General features: G+C 50.6%; 2 protein-coding genes across 2 annotated transcripts in view; both read right to left on the bottom strand.

Annotated features, from left to right (window-relative positions):
* Positions 1-6,044: 6,044 nt before the first annotated feature.
* On the bottom strand, positions 6,045-8,657 carry LOC105823004 (UPF0688 protein C1orf174-like). Its single transcript, XM_012660081.1, has 3 exons — positions 8,514-8,657; positions 7,078-7,560; positions 6,045-6,588 (listed from the first exon to the last, which is right to left on the bottom strand). Exons 1-3 carry the CDS (start codon positions 8,655-8,657, stop codon positions 6,475-6,477), a joined length of 741 nt encoding a protein of 246 aa, XP_012515535.1. The 3' UTR covers positions 6,045-6,474.
* Positions 8,658-8,940: 283 nt separating this feature from the next.
* Positions 8,941-12,521, bottom strand: part of LOC105823003 (UPF0688 protein C1orf174-like) — an 11,079-nt gene continuing 7,498 nt past the window's right edge. The window contains exon 4 of the mRNA XM_012660080.1: positions 8,941-8,959. Coding sequence (XP_012515534.1) covers positions 8,941-8,959 — 19 coding nt within the window. The remainder of the gene's footprint in view (positions 8,960-12,521) is intronic.

Below are 12,521 nucleotides of genomic sequence, written 5' to 3'. Positions count from 1 at the left end.
ACCCTCAGATTCTCTGGGTGGAGTAGGTAGCTGAACCTCTCTGCAAAACAGGAGTTTGTGGTCTATCCATTCTCACACAAAAGGAAGGAGAAAAATTCTGGGAGCTGAAAGCGTGGAGTCTTATGGCCTATGGGCACGAGGGTCACCTCCTCCCAGAGGTCCTGGTGTCAGTACTGTGCTTGGAAAGGAAGAATCCAGTGGGTGGGCCTGCAGGGGGCCTCAACTCTCCCGCGTCTAGCTCCATGCAGACAGCACAGGTGCAGTGAACGCAACCACGCAATCCCTGGGGAGGGAGCACAGCACAGATAGAGCCAGCATCGGCCCTGATGCAGCAGAGGATGAGCCATCAGGTGTCGAGGTGGGGGCCAGGGGAGCTGGTGCTGGAGCCAGCTGCTCGGAGCTGGGGGCTGTGCGGGGCACATCAGGGTCTTAGGAAAAGGCCACCGTGGCTGAAGGGTAGCGAGCAGTAGATGGGGGAATCAATGAGGAGAGAAGCCAGATGAGCTGGGACCAAGGCCGGTACGGAGTGGCTGCACAGGCACACCCTGGAGATGCTGTGGTTCAGGTCCAGATCACAGTGAAGCAAATGTCACAAAAAAGTGAATCACATGAATTTTTTTGTTTCTCAGTGCATGTAAAAGTTATGTTTACACCATAGTCTATTAAGTGTGCAGTAGCACTATTCTAAAAAACCAGTGTCTATACCTTAATTCAAAATATTTTATTGTTAAAAATGCTAACAATCATTGGAGCCTTCAGTGAGACATCATCTTTTTGCTGGGGGAGGGTCTTGCCTTGGCGGTGGCTGCTAACTGGTCAGGGTGGTGATTGCTGAAGGCTGGGGTAGCTGTAGCAATTTCTTAAAATAAGACAACTATGAAGTCTGCCACATTCATTGACTGTTCCTTTCACAAAAGATTTCTCTGTAGCATGCGATGCTCTTTGATAGTTTGACCCACAGTGCCAGGAGTTAGCCACGCTCCCAGCAAAACAGGTCCCAGGGAGGATGGTTGCAAGAGATTTGGAAATAATAGAAATAGAAAAATAACAGAGACAGAGAAATAACCGAGACAGAGACAAAATATAAAGTAATGGAGGAGTCAGGGGTCCTCCAGCATTCCCGTAAGCTGTGAGGCCCTGAGTGAAGTCCCTCATCAGTATTTATTGGTGCAGCAATTAGTCGTAGTGGTTACAGATTTACGTGTAATAGATAATTCGTTTAGGTTTTAAGGCTCCCCAAAAGTTTCTAGAGATCCCTTAATTAACTCTATCTATATGAACAAATGGTTACAAAATTTTTCCAAGATAAACTTCTAAGCCCTAAGTTAAGAATAGACTTAGCTGAGTATACAAGTTAAAGATAAAATTGTCGATTAGCAGAAAAGCTAAACGGAAATATAGAGGCCATATATTTCTTTATCTAGTTTCTTATTAACTGAGACAAGTGGTCAGCAGTGAAGCAGGAACTGTCCTTGAGGCTAATTGGCTTTAGCTGCAGGTGTCCGTTGGCTGGCATTCTTTGATCAGTCCTTAACCTGTGATCCCATGCCGAGCTCTGTCTCACACAAGCATCAGGCACTGGCCTCCAGGTCTTGAGACAGGTGTCACCTTGCCTACACCTCTGACTGGTGAGACACCCTCCTGTGGCGAGGCAGCTTCTGGTCTGTGAACTAACACGTTCACAGATTCCATTCAAGGCAAAGCCCTGCAAAGCTCCTGAAACTTTACATGTCTCCTATCTGCCAACACCATAGAACTTCTTTCAAAATTGGAGTCCATCCTCTCAAACCCTGCTGCTGCTTTATCAGCTAAGCTTATGTAATATTATAAATCCTTTGTTGTCATTTCAAAAGTGTTCACAGCATTTTCACCAGTTGATTCCATCTCAAGAAACCACTTTCTTTGCTCATCTATAAGCAACTCCGCATCTGTTCAAGTTTCATCATGACGTTGCAGCAATTCAGCCCCATCTTCAGGCTCCACTTCTAATTCTATTCTGTTTCCATCATATCTGCAGTGACTTCTCCACTGATGTCTTGAACCGCTCAAAGTCACCCATGAGGGCTGAAATGAGCTTCAAAGTTCCTGTTAATTTTGATATTTTGACCTCCTTCCATGAATTAATGGCATCTAGAATGGTGAATCATTTCCAGGTTATCAATTTACTTTGCCCAGATCCACCAGAGGAATATTATCTATGGCAGTTATGGCCTTATGAAATGTATTTCTTAAATAATAAGACTTGCAAGCTGAAATTACTCCTTACCCCACGGGCTACAGTATGGATGTTGTGTTGGCAGGCATGAAAACAACATTCGTCTCCTTGTATATCTCCATCAGAACTCCTGGGTGACCAGGTGCATTGTCAATAAGGACTCTTTTTCTGAGCAGAAGTTCTCAAAAGTGGGATTAAAATATTCAGTAAACCATGCTGTAAACAGATGTGCTGTCATCCAGGCTTAGTAGTTCCATTTATAGAGCACAGGCAGAGTAGATTTAGCATGATTCTTAAGGGCTCTAGGATTTTCAGAATGGTAAATGACACCGGCTTCAACTTAAAGTCACCAGCTGCATTAGCCCCTAACAAGAGTCACAGCCTGTCCTTTCAAACTTTGAAGCCAGGCATTGACTGCTCCTCTCTAGCTATGAAAGTCCTAGATCATATCTTCCAGTAGAGGCTGTTCGTCTACACTGAAAATCTGCTGTTTAGCGTGGCCACCTTCATCAGAGATCCCAGCTGGGTCTCCTGGCTGCCTTGCTGTAGCTTCTGCGTCAGCACCTGCTGCTTCACCTCGCGCTGTTACAGTATGGAGACGGCTTCTTTCCTTAAACCTCACGAAGCTCTGCTGGCTTCCAACTTTTCTTCTGCAGCGTCCTCACTTCTCTCCGCTTTCACAGAATTGAAGAGAGTTGGGGCCTCGCTCTGGATTAGGTTTGGCTTAAGGGAATGTTGTGGCTGGTTTGATCTTCTATCCAGACTAGTAAGACTTTCTCTGTATCAGCAATAAAGCTGTTTTGCTTTCTTATCATTAGTGTGTTCATGGAGCAGCCCTTTTAATTTCCTTCAAGAACTTTTCCTCTGCATTCACCACTTGGCTATTTGACATAAGAGGCCTGGCCTGGCTGTGACACGCCTTCCTCACTAAGCTTAATCCTTTCTAGCTTTTGATTTAAAGTGAGAGACATATGACTCTTCCTCTCACTAGAACACTTAGAAGCCACTGTAGGGTTATTAAGCAGCCTAATTTCAATACTATCAGGGAATAGGAAGGCCGGGGTGTGGGGAGAGAGACGGGGAATGGCTGGTCAGTGGAGCAGTCAGAACACAACAGCATTTACCTATCAAGTTCACTGTCTTCTATGGGCAGAGTTTGTAGCACCCAAAACAATTACAACAGTGACATCAAGGGTCACAGATCATTGTAACAGATATAATAATGGAAAGTTTGACATATTGTGAGAATTACCAAAATGTGACCCAGAGACACACAGTGAACACACATCCCTGGAAGAATGGCATTGGTAGCCTTGCTTGAGGAGGGCTGCCGCTACCTTCAGTTTGTAAAGCATGCGTCTGCGAAGCAGGATAAAGAGAAAGCAGTAGAAGGAGGCGTGCCTGCAATTCCAAATGGCGGGAAGCCACTGGGGGTCTAGGGAGGGGCCTGACTCATGTCTCAAACCCGTCCCAGTCCAAAGAAAGGCCTGTGCTCAGGCCAGCGTGCCTCCTCCTAGGGGGACCCTGGAGCACTGGGAGTAGCTGCCTGGGGGCGCTTCTGTCTGCCGAGGCCCTGGGCCCCACTGCGTCAGTTTGGTCAGGGTGCCAGCTCCCGAGGTCCTCCCGTGGGTGGGTGGGTGCTCCATGCCTACGTGGCTGACCCCGGTGACACCCAGGACACCGAGGCTTGCCAGAGCTTCCCTGCTGGCTCCTATCCTCTCAGGGAGAATGAAGCGGGTCTCCATGGACTACACCAGGAGGTGCTGTCAGGAAGCTGCGCCCTGGACTCCACCCCGTGCCTCCCTCCCCATCGCTGACATCTGCCTGTACCCTTTGCTGTGATCAACCGTGTTCCAAGTCCTGTGATTTCCCCTGGTGAATCACTGAGCCTGCGGCTGGTCTCGGGGTCCCAGCACAGCACACATAAGGGAGTAGAAAATTACAATTTATTCTGGTTGTCAGTTTTGTAGGAATATGTTTCACAAAGCAAGGAATACTTACGGGATGGGTCTATTAATATTCTTTTATACTGCTCAAGCCCTTGTATGTAATTTTGCAACATTAGAAATTGTTTCTAAAAATTCACGTTTGTAACAGGACCTGGCCTCCTACAGTAGCAAACTGGGTCAGGTGCTCATTTTACCTGCTGGCCGACACCTGGCAGGCATTTGCTGGAGTATTCACAATTAGCGTGATTTAACGATGTATTTTAAAATGTTTTTGAAATCTCATGTTGTCCCCAGGCCTTAATCTACACTTGTTTTGTATTTCTAGCCCTAAAGTCGTGCTGCGAGGGCCCCATTCTGAGGCGCTGTCTTCTGTTGTGCGTGCTCCATCTGTGGGCACACCGTGGGGCCTCTGCTCTTGGTCCCTCCGCTGCCCTGTTTCCAAACACTCCACAAGGCTTTCAAGATGCCACCCTCCTCTGTGCCATTTCTTACACAGGACACCTGTGTTTTCTTGTAACACCTCACTCCCCTTGACAGTGACCTTCAGGGACTTAGATCCACCATCTCTGCCACCTTCTCAACACCTGGAAGATTGCACATGGAGTTTTTGGTACTTAAAAAAATTCTCCAGATTGCTGCATGAAATGATACATCTTCGACTTCAGAAGCCACTGAGGTCATGGGCGCCCAAGGAAAGGGGGGCCCGGCCTCATTTTAAGCTGTGTTGCCAGTTAGAAAGGGAAAAGCAGTGCACGCTGGACCATCAAAGGACTGGTTTTTAAAAAGTCTAGGCAGACGAGGAAGGTGTTTCCACCTGAGAATGTTCATCATTGCGGGTTAAAAACTCCGAGTGAAGAGGGGTAGCCTCAGTTTCCATTTTGCAATTTGTGGGGAAAGTGACACTGCCTTGCTCCCGCAGGGCACCGGTGCAGGACGACGCAGCTCACTGAAGTGGGAACGACAAAGTCCCCACCTGGAGGGCTCCCTCACCACCCAGGCAGGTGCTGTTCTTAACAGTCATTCATGCAGCAACCTCAAGTTGTAAATCATTTTCCCTGGCTATCATAAAGTGACTGTACGAGCAACATTTTCAAATTATAGTTCACGGATCAATAAATCACAAAGTATTCAGAGCAGGTGAAGGTCACGGCTGATGAGGAAATGGTCACGCTGGAAGCAGAGAGTGACTGCCAGGAACATTACTTCCAGGGAGGGTAGTTTTTGAAAAGGGAGCTGAAAAATTCCTCATAGGGCAACTACGTTTTGCTCCCAATTTATCTGTTATGTAAAACACTTCCTGTACTTCAAAGGGCATTTTAACAGAGTTAATCTAGCTGCGGTTATAACTAAACCAGGAATGCTAACAGCCCCCAAACAGGAAGACTCTCTTGCTCACTCATGAAAAGTCCACGGTCCTCCGCATCTCAGGCAGCTTTTTCTCCTTGTCCTTGGTCACCCAGGGACCTAGGCTCCCTCCTCCTGGGTGCCCCGCCTGGCCTCTGCGTGCAGCAGTGGCAGGGAGAGGCAGTGGACGGAGCACCCCCACACGCTCCTCGTCACGCGGTGCTCCTCGATGCGCGTGCGGGCTGCGTCAGTCCCCAGTGGGGCAGCTGCGCCAGGACCTCTGCAGCCCTGAGGCACATGCCTTCCCTGTGACCAGCCTCTGCCACACAAGATAAGGGGCTCTGCTCCAAGGGTCTTTCCTACCTCTCCTGCTGCTTAATGGATCCAAAAGGGGGACCCGCCTTATGAGAGCGTGTAAGACTGAGGACGAGATTCACGTCCTCTGCTTGGCTGGCGCACACCTCAGAAAGGAGCACAATTTTAGGACATAAGACTTCTTCAAAAATATTTTCAAAATATATTTTATTTCTTTCCCATATGTATTTTGCAGAATTTCCAAGAGTAAACATTAGCTTCATATACAGAAATAAGGAGAGTTCTTTAAGAACTGGCATTGAATTAATCACAAGAATGATCAAATTTTGATAATGGAAAATCAACTTGCATATTATCAAAGCTAATGAGCTGAAGAATTGTCCTCACAAAGATCGCGCGGAGCCCCAAGCCCCTCAGCTGACTCGCGCCATTGTCACACACACGGGTACGTAAGAAAGGACACTGCCACAGACGGCGGCTTTGCAATCTCAAAGACTTTAGTTCACAGGTTTTGGTGCTTTGCGCCGATGGCCAGGTTTGCAGGGATTAAGGACACATTCTCTCGGAGACACATTTTCTATAAATCTCGTAACGGGCTGCGCTGTCAGACTGGAACTGCATGGCACACAAGGACATTGTTCCGTGTGTTCTCTACATTTCTGCATCACCATCATCTTCGTCATCGTCATCTTTGGCTCTGAAATGCATTTTTCTGAATTCTCTTCTGCTCATTGAAGGACAAGACGGAGACACCGGCGGCAGGTCCTTAGAGGGGGAGAAAACACGGACTTCAGTCACGAACATCACACGTGGGCACCCGCGATCGCGAGTCACCCCATCGTCAGCCCTGGTCTCGCCCGAGTCCCAGCACTCGTGACGGGAGCTTCCTCCCCACTGGCTTGGCCAGGTGAGGAGGAGGAGGAAAGGTGTGGGTTTGGAACAACGCCTACAGCAGTAGCACCGTGGGCTAGATGTTCCAAACCCACAAATCCGATGGCACAGAAACACATCTGGGCTGTGGGTGGAGACCCCTCCCCACCGGTGGTCTTTCCTAGTGGCTGTGGTTCTCAGCTTGGGAGACGGAGGGAGTGCCCCCAAGCAGCAAATGTTTCATCTCCTCTTGGGTTGAAATCACTAATTTATATTTAATTTTGTGTCCCGGCATTATTTACATGCAGTGAGCTGGGAGTACAGGACTCGAGCGTGCACAGTGCTGCCCGAGTACCTATGCGAGGAGGCAGGAGCCACGCTTACCTGCATGAGTTCCACGTTTCCGAAGAATCGGCTCACTGGCATTGGCTGACTGCTGTCGTCGTCCAGAAACACGCTGTCGTCCATCTGGAGCAGCGGCGCCCGCCCTCCCTCTGTCTCCAGCGCCGACTCTCCCTGCACAGCGGAACCGCTGTTGGGTTCTTCTGCTCCTGGATCGGCGCCAGGTTTGGGCGCGGGCAGGCCGTCTTCCGTCCGTGCTGAGCAGGAGTCACTCACGACTCCGCAGCGGCCCAGCGGGAGACCCGCAGCCTCCGGGCGTGTGGACACGCCGGCCTCACTGCCCGGAAGGAGGGCACCGTCTTCAGCAAACGCATTTTCACAGCGGGTCTCAGGAGTCACTTTTGGCAAAGAAGCACTCTCACTTTTAGTGATGAGTTTCTGTAATTCTGACTTTACAAGATGACCTTTGTCATACTTGAACTTCTTGGACGTGCGCCTGTCTGTGGCTCTGTGTGATGAGGAAGTCTGTCGAGAAAGAAAAGCGTAAGGGAAAACCAGACACAGCCAGCAAAGGAAAAGCCTCCGTCCCCGGGGCTGGTGTTTCTTCTCACATCTGAGCTGATGAAAATGTAACCACAGCTTCAACAGATCTCCCCATTCCGCCACCAAGGGACAGCATCCAAAGTGACGGCTGGGAACGGATCTAGACACACACCCAGCATCACTCCCACACGGCCAGTTTTCCTAGGGGTGTGATGTTTCCTGAGGCTAATTCAGAAGCGTGTATTTACATGTTGCAAAACGACAGTAAAATGACCCAGTTTTCCTCCTTTCCTGTGGGACTGTGAGCTCCGTGACGGCAGGGTCTTTGCTTTTTTATTCACTGAACAGTGCCTGGCACCTAGTAGGTGCTCAGCAAATATTTGTTAAATTGACTGCAAGAGAATTCTGCCAAGCATCTCAACTAGGAGCGAAACACTGCGCCAGGTGCTGGTGTCCGGCCAGGTCTGTCCCCAAGCTGCGGACTGGATGAGGCAGGTCTGTTCTGCGAGCGAGGCCAGGAACTGAGACCGGGGAAAGGACGCTGCTCGCCGTGGAACGGCCAGCGGGAAAAGGCCCCTTTCCCGGCCCAGCTTACCTTTTGCTCAGAGCTGTCAGGGCTGGGGCGGAGCCACGCGCCAGCGTCACCTCACAGACTGCCTGCCGGGCAGGAGGACTGGCAGGGCATGTCCCCGAGCCTGGGTCTCTGAGACACACACCCCCGCTGGGCGAACGCTAGGGAGGCAGCCCCTGACTGGACTGCGCACCTTTCTCTGCAAGAATTACAGCGCCGCCACCTTTCATCTGAAATAGCCCCCCTCTGGCACGTAAGCCACGTTGGATGTTTTTCTAATGCGACATGTCCTGCAGTGACAATTGTGTATATGAGTGGACCCTTGAGTCGGGACCCTGGCGTTGTCCGTGCTAACGAGGCTCACCAGACATGCTGTCTTGGCCGACGCGGAGCCAGCGACTTCCTGGGCGGAGGCCAACCCGGCTGCGGCACAACTTCGGGCTCTCAGGCGCGCTGAAGATCGCACTCCCCCTGTGAGCTTGTTCAGAAAACGCCCCAGGTAAAACATGAACACGCACGTGAAAATTCCCAACTACAGAGAACCCAGACGATCCCCCCACCTTTCACCACCTTCGTGGAGACACCTGTGGCCTGAATGTGCAAAGCAAACAAAACCGCCTGGGCTCACGGTACGGGAGCCACTCCTCCGTGACCTTGGCGCTTGGGACAGTTTGTCCCCTGTATCTCGGACGTTTCTAGGAGCCACTGTGTGTGAGGTAACGGACAGTGTGTCAGCTCCAAAGTGTTCAGAGTAAGCAGCACACACTTTTCCTTCGGCAGTTCTTGTTCCTTTACACGGGGTCACAGTTCCTGACAAAAGGCGGCAAGAAAAGACAAAGCCGACCCCTGCCCCACCCCTTCCCTCAATTACAGTCCGAGCTCTGTCAGAGCAGCGAGCTTCCGTGCCACAAATCCTAACAAACCAGCCCACCTCTACTTCATCCTCAATGCAAAGGAAAGTCTTCCAATAACAAGAAAGGGATTAATTAAGGTCATATACTTTAAAATATCTTTACTAAGGATCAATTTTGGGTTTTCGGAAAAGTGAAAATCGTACAGTTCCTGTGTACCCTTCCCCCAGCTTCCGCTAAGGGTCAACAACACGGTGCGTTTGTCAACACCAAGAAACCAGCATTGGTCCAATACTGTTAACCACGGATTTTATTTGAATGTCATCGGTTTCTCCGTGAATTCCCTTTTCTGTTGCAGAACACCACAGTGCACTTAGAAAACAACACGTTTTAAAGCTCACTTAAAACCTGACAGGTACAAAGGTGAGTAGTGAAGAGAAGGGGTGGGAACATGAGGGGCGCTGCGGGCACAGGTGCACGGCTGTCGTCAGACTGGCCGCAGAGCGGGCTGTCTGGAGGGGACAGACGAGGGGCGCTCTGCCCAGCAGCAGATGAAAGAAATGAAAAAGGACAACAAGCCAGCGTAGAAACCATTGCGGCGGCGTCTCAACCATCCCTGCCGTGCAGCCCCCGTGGCCCCAGAAGCCCTGCAGGCGGCAGCTCCACGTCTCCGTGACACTGTGACACTCAGAGGGCGCATTTTAAAAAGGAGCAAAAAGAAAATGCAGCAAGCCAGGCAAGGGCAGGACGCCCGCCAGCCACACGCGGTACGAACAAGGCACTCACGGGCCCCGTACCTGCCGCCGTGAGCACGCCTGGGCTGGGCTCACCTCTCACAGGAGCAGGGCTCTGCTGAAGGAGCCCTAGCAGCAGCTGGGGCCAGGTACACCGAGGGGACCGAGCCTAGAGAGGTCATATACCCTGCCAAGAGCTGCCATGAACATCTCTCTCGTGGGGACGACTCCTACCGCCCGGTCCTGAACAGGCCCCTGTCCCCGAAATACCAGCACCTGCACAGCAGGGCAGAAACGCTTTGTCCTAGAAGCCACTGACGACGCTCTCCTTCCTCCCAGGTTCCCTACGGGGGTGGAGCTGCCACTCCTGCTGAGTGCTGATGTGCCAGGCACCGTGCTCCGTGCCCAGGCAGCTTTGAAGGGGGAGCATCCCCACCTGCAGGAACTTGTTCGAGGTCACAAAAGTGACATCTGGCTTCGAAGTTCTTGCTGCGTCACCACAGCTCACCCCAGACAGGACCCCCGAAGCTGCCACATGAACTGCCCAGCTGCTCGTGGAGGCGCAGAAGCAGAGCTCGTCACCGGCTCTATGTTCTAACCCGCACGGGCCCTTTGCAGTAGCAGCTGCTCCCCGCGGCCTTCCGTGGGGACCTTCGCGGCAGTGGCTCTGAGATGTCAGGTGCAGCCGGCTCATCAGGTGGGCTCATTAGAACCTAGCCTTTCGCGCCCCTTCTGCAGAGATGAACCCAGGGGGTGGGCGCAGGGCTGGGAGCCGTGGCTGTCACAGGCCTGACCGGCCATCTGCGGTCCACTCGGATTTGCAAGAATCACAACGGGAGTCCCCCGCTGCCTCGGCTTCGTGGTGGCGAGCCTCCTCTGAGGCTCCGGCTCCAAACGTCGAGAGTGCACGACGTTCTTTCTGACTTGCGGAGTCCTTGCTCCTCAGTCACCAACTCGGAATGCTCCCATGTAAAATCCAAAACCAGAAAGACTTTCTCGTCATTAAGATTCTCCTTATTCCAAGTAGACTGTCTAGAAACCGTCATGTCAGAAGCACAAATGTGGCTTCTCAAAAAGGGCTGGAAGAGATGGGCTTCGGCATGACCGTGTGAGGGGCTTCACGGACCCTCCGCCCAAAGTGATGGGCAGCACGGTCCTGCGGCCGACGGCAAAGGAAGAAGCATCTGCTCAAGGACACCTACAAAACTCCGTGAGGGAGGCCAGAGTCTGGTATTTGGGCTCCGTCTGCTGCAGCCAAGGACACAGGGCCCCTCTCCCAGCTCGCTAAAAAGACGGGGCCCACCACCCTTTCCTAGCTCGTGAGGCCGCGGTTCCAGGCGAGGAGAGGAAAGTGGATCCCAGGCTGGTGCCCCTCACCCCCTCCTGCCCGACGAGTGCTCAGCTCCTAAAGGAGTGTCACGTGTTATTCAGAGAGAAACCTGTCACTGTCCCAAGCTACAGAGCCCTGGCTCAGAGGTAGCTCCTAATGTCTTCCCAAAGGCAGCGAGTTCCTTTGCACAGAGTGTGGAGAAATTCCAGTCTAAGGGGGCTCTGGAGAACAGCGGAGGCTGCGGTGAGGTTCCAGCAAAAAATCATGAAGTGTGCAAAGAAACATGAAAGTTGACCCACATGCTGGAATGAAAGCAGGTAGCAGAAGCTGCCTGTGCGAGTGACCAGATGTTGGACTTTTCAGAAAAAGACTTCAAAGTGGCCGTTATAAACAAGGGGAGGAGGGAGGGGGACAGTGAATAAACAAAGAAAGATACGACAATGTTGCACCAAAGAGACTATCAGTAAAGAGACAGAGATTATTAAAAAAAACAAATGAGCATTCTGGAGTTGAAAAGTGCAATACCTGAGACTTAAAGACTCACGGGAAGGGCTCAGTGGTAGATACGGACGGGAAGGAAGAAGCAGCAAAATTGAGGGTAAGTCCACAGACCACGCGGGCTCAGGGACAGAGAAAAAGAATGAAGAAAGATGAAGAGAGCCTCAGAGACGCCATTAAGTGCACCAACACATGTGCAATGGAAACCGCAAAGAAGGGAGAGAGAAAGGAACAGGAAAAATGTTCAGAGAAATGATGGCCGAAAACATCCCAAATTTATTGAAGAACAATAGCCTATACATTCAGGAACTGTAATACACTGAATTCCAAGTAGGATAAATGCAAAGAGGTCCACGAACAGACATATCATTGTAAAAATTCTGAAAGCCAAAGATGAGGACAAAACCTTGAAAGCTTAAAAAGTAAAATGATTCCTTACTTAGAGGAGAACGTCAGTAAATGAACCACTCGCTGACGTTTCAGCAGAAACCAAGGGAGGCCACAGCACTGAGAATATTCAGTGTCCAAGGAAAAAAAAAACAAACCTGTCAACCAAGAAACCTATATGCAGCAAAGCTATCCTTCAAAAATGAAGGCAAAATAAAGACACTTCCAGATTAACAAAATCGAGAGAATCTGTTGCCAGCAGACTCACCTTATAACAAATGCTAAAGGAAGTTAGTTAGGCTGAGAGTGAGTGATCCCAGACAGTAATTCAAAACCGCACAAAAAAACAGAGAGCACCAGAAAGGGTAATTATGTCTACTTCTTAAAAGATAGTTTAAATGCATTAGTTTCTCTTTTCTTAAATGATTTAAAAAGCAATTGTAGGCCGGGTGCAGTGGCTCACGCCTGTAATTCTAGCACTCTGGGAGGCCGAGGTGGGAGGATCGCTTGAGCTCAGGAGACCAGCCTGAGCAAGGAACAAGGCACTCACGGGCCCCGTACCTGCCGCCGTG

Source organism: Propithecus coquereli, unplaced genomic scaffold (genome assembly GCF_000956105.1).
Source record: "Propithecus coquereli isolate 6110/MARCELLA unplaced genomic scaffold, Pcoq_1.0 Scaffold651, whole genome shotgun sequence".
Classification (NCBI taxonomy): Eukaryota; Metazoa; Chordata; class Mammalia; order Primates; family Indriidae; genus Propithecus; species Propithecus coquereli.
The sequence above is the reverse complement of the archived record's forward strand: the minus strand, read 5'-3'. Positions and strand labels throughout refer to the sequence as shown.

Bases quoted from the DNA above. Each gene is read 5' to 3' on its own strand.
- LOC105823004 (XM_012660081.1), bottom strand. From the start codon at position 8,657: ATGTTTTACCTGGGGCGTTTTCTGAACAAGCTCACAGGGGGAGTGCGA. The intron at 7,561-8,513 runs GTGAGCCTCGTT...CTTTCTCGACAG, and splicing joins CGGCCAAGACAGCATGTCTG to ACTTCCTCATCACACAGAGC. The intron at 6,589-7,077 runs GTAAGCGTGGCT...TCCCCCTCTAAG, and splicing joins GAAACGTGGAACTCATGCAG to GACCTGCCGCCGGTGTCTCC.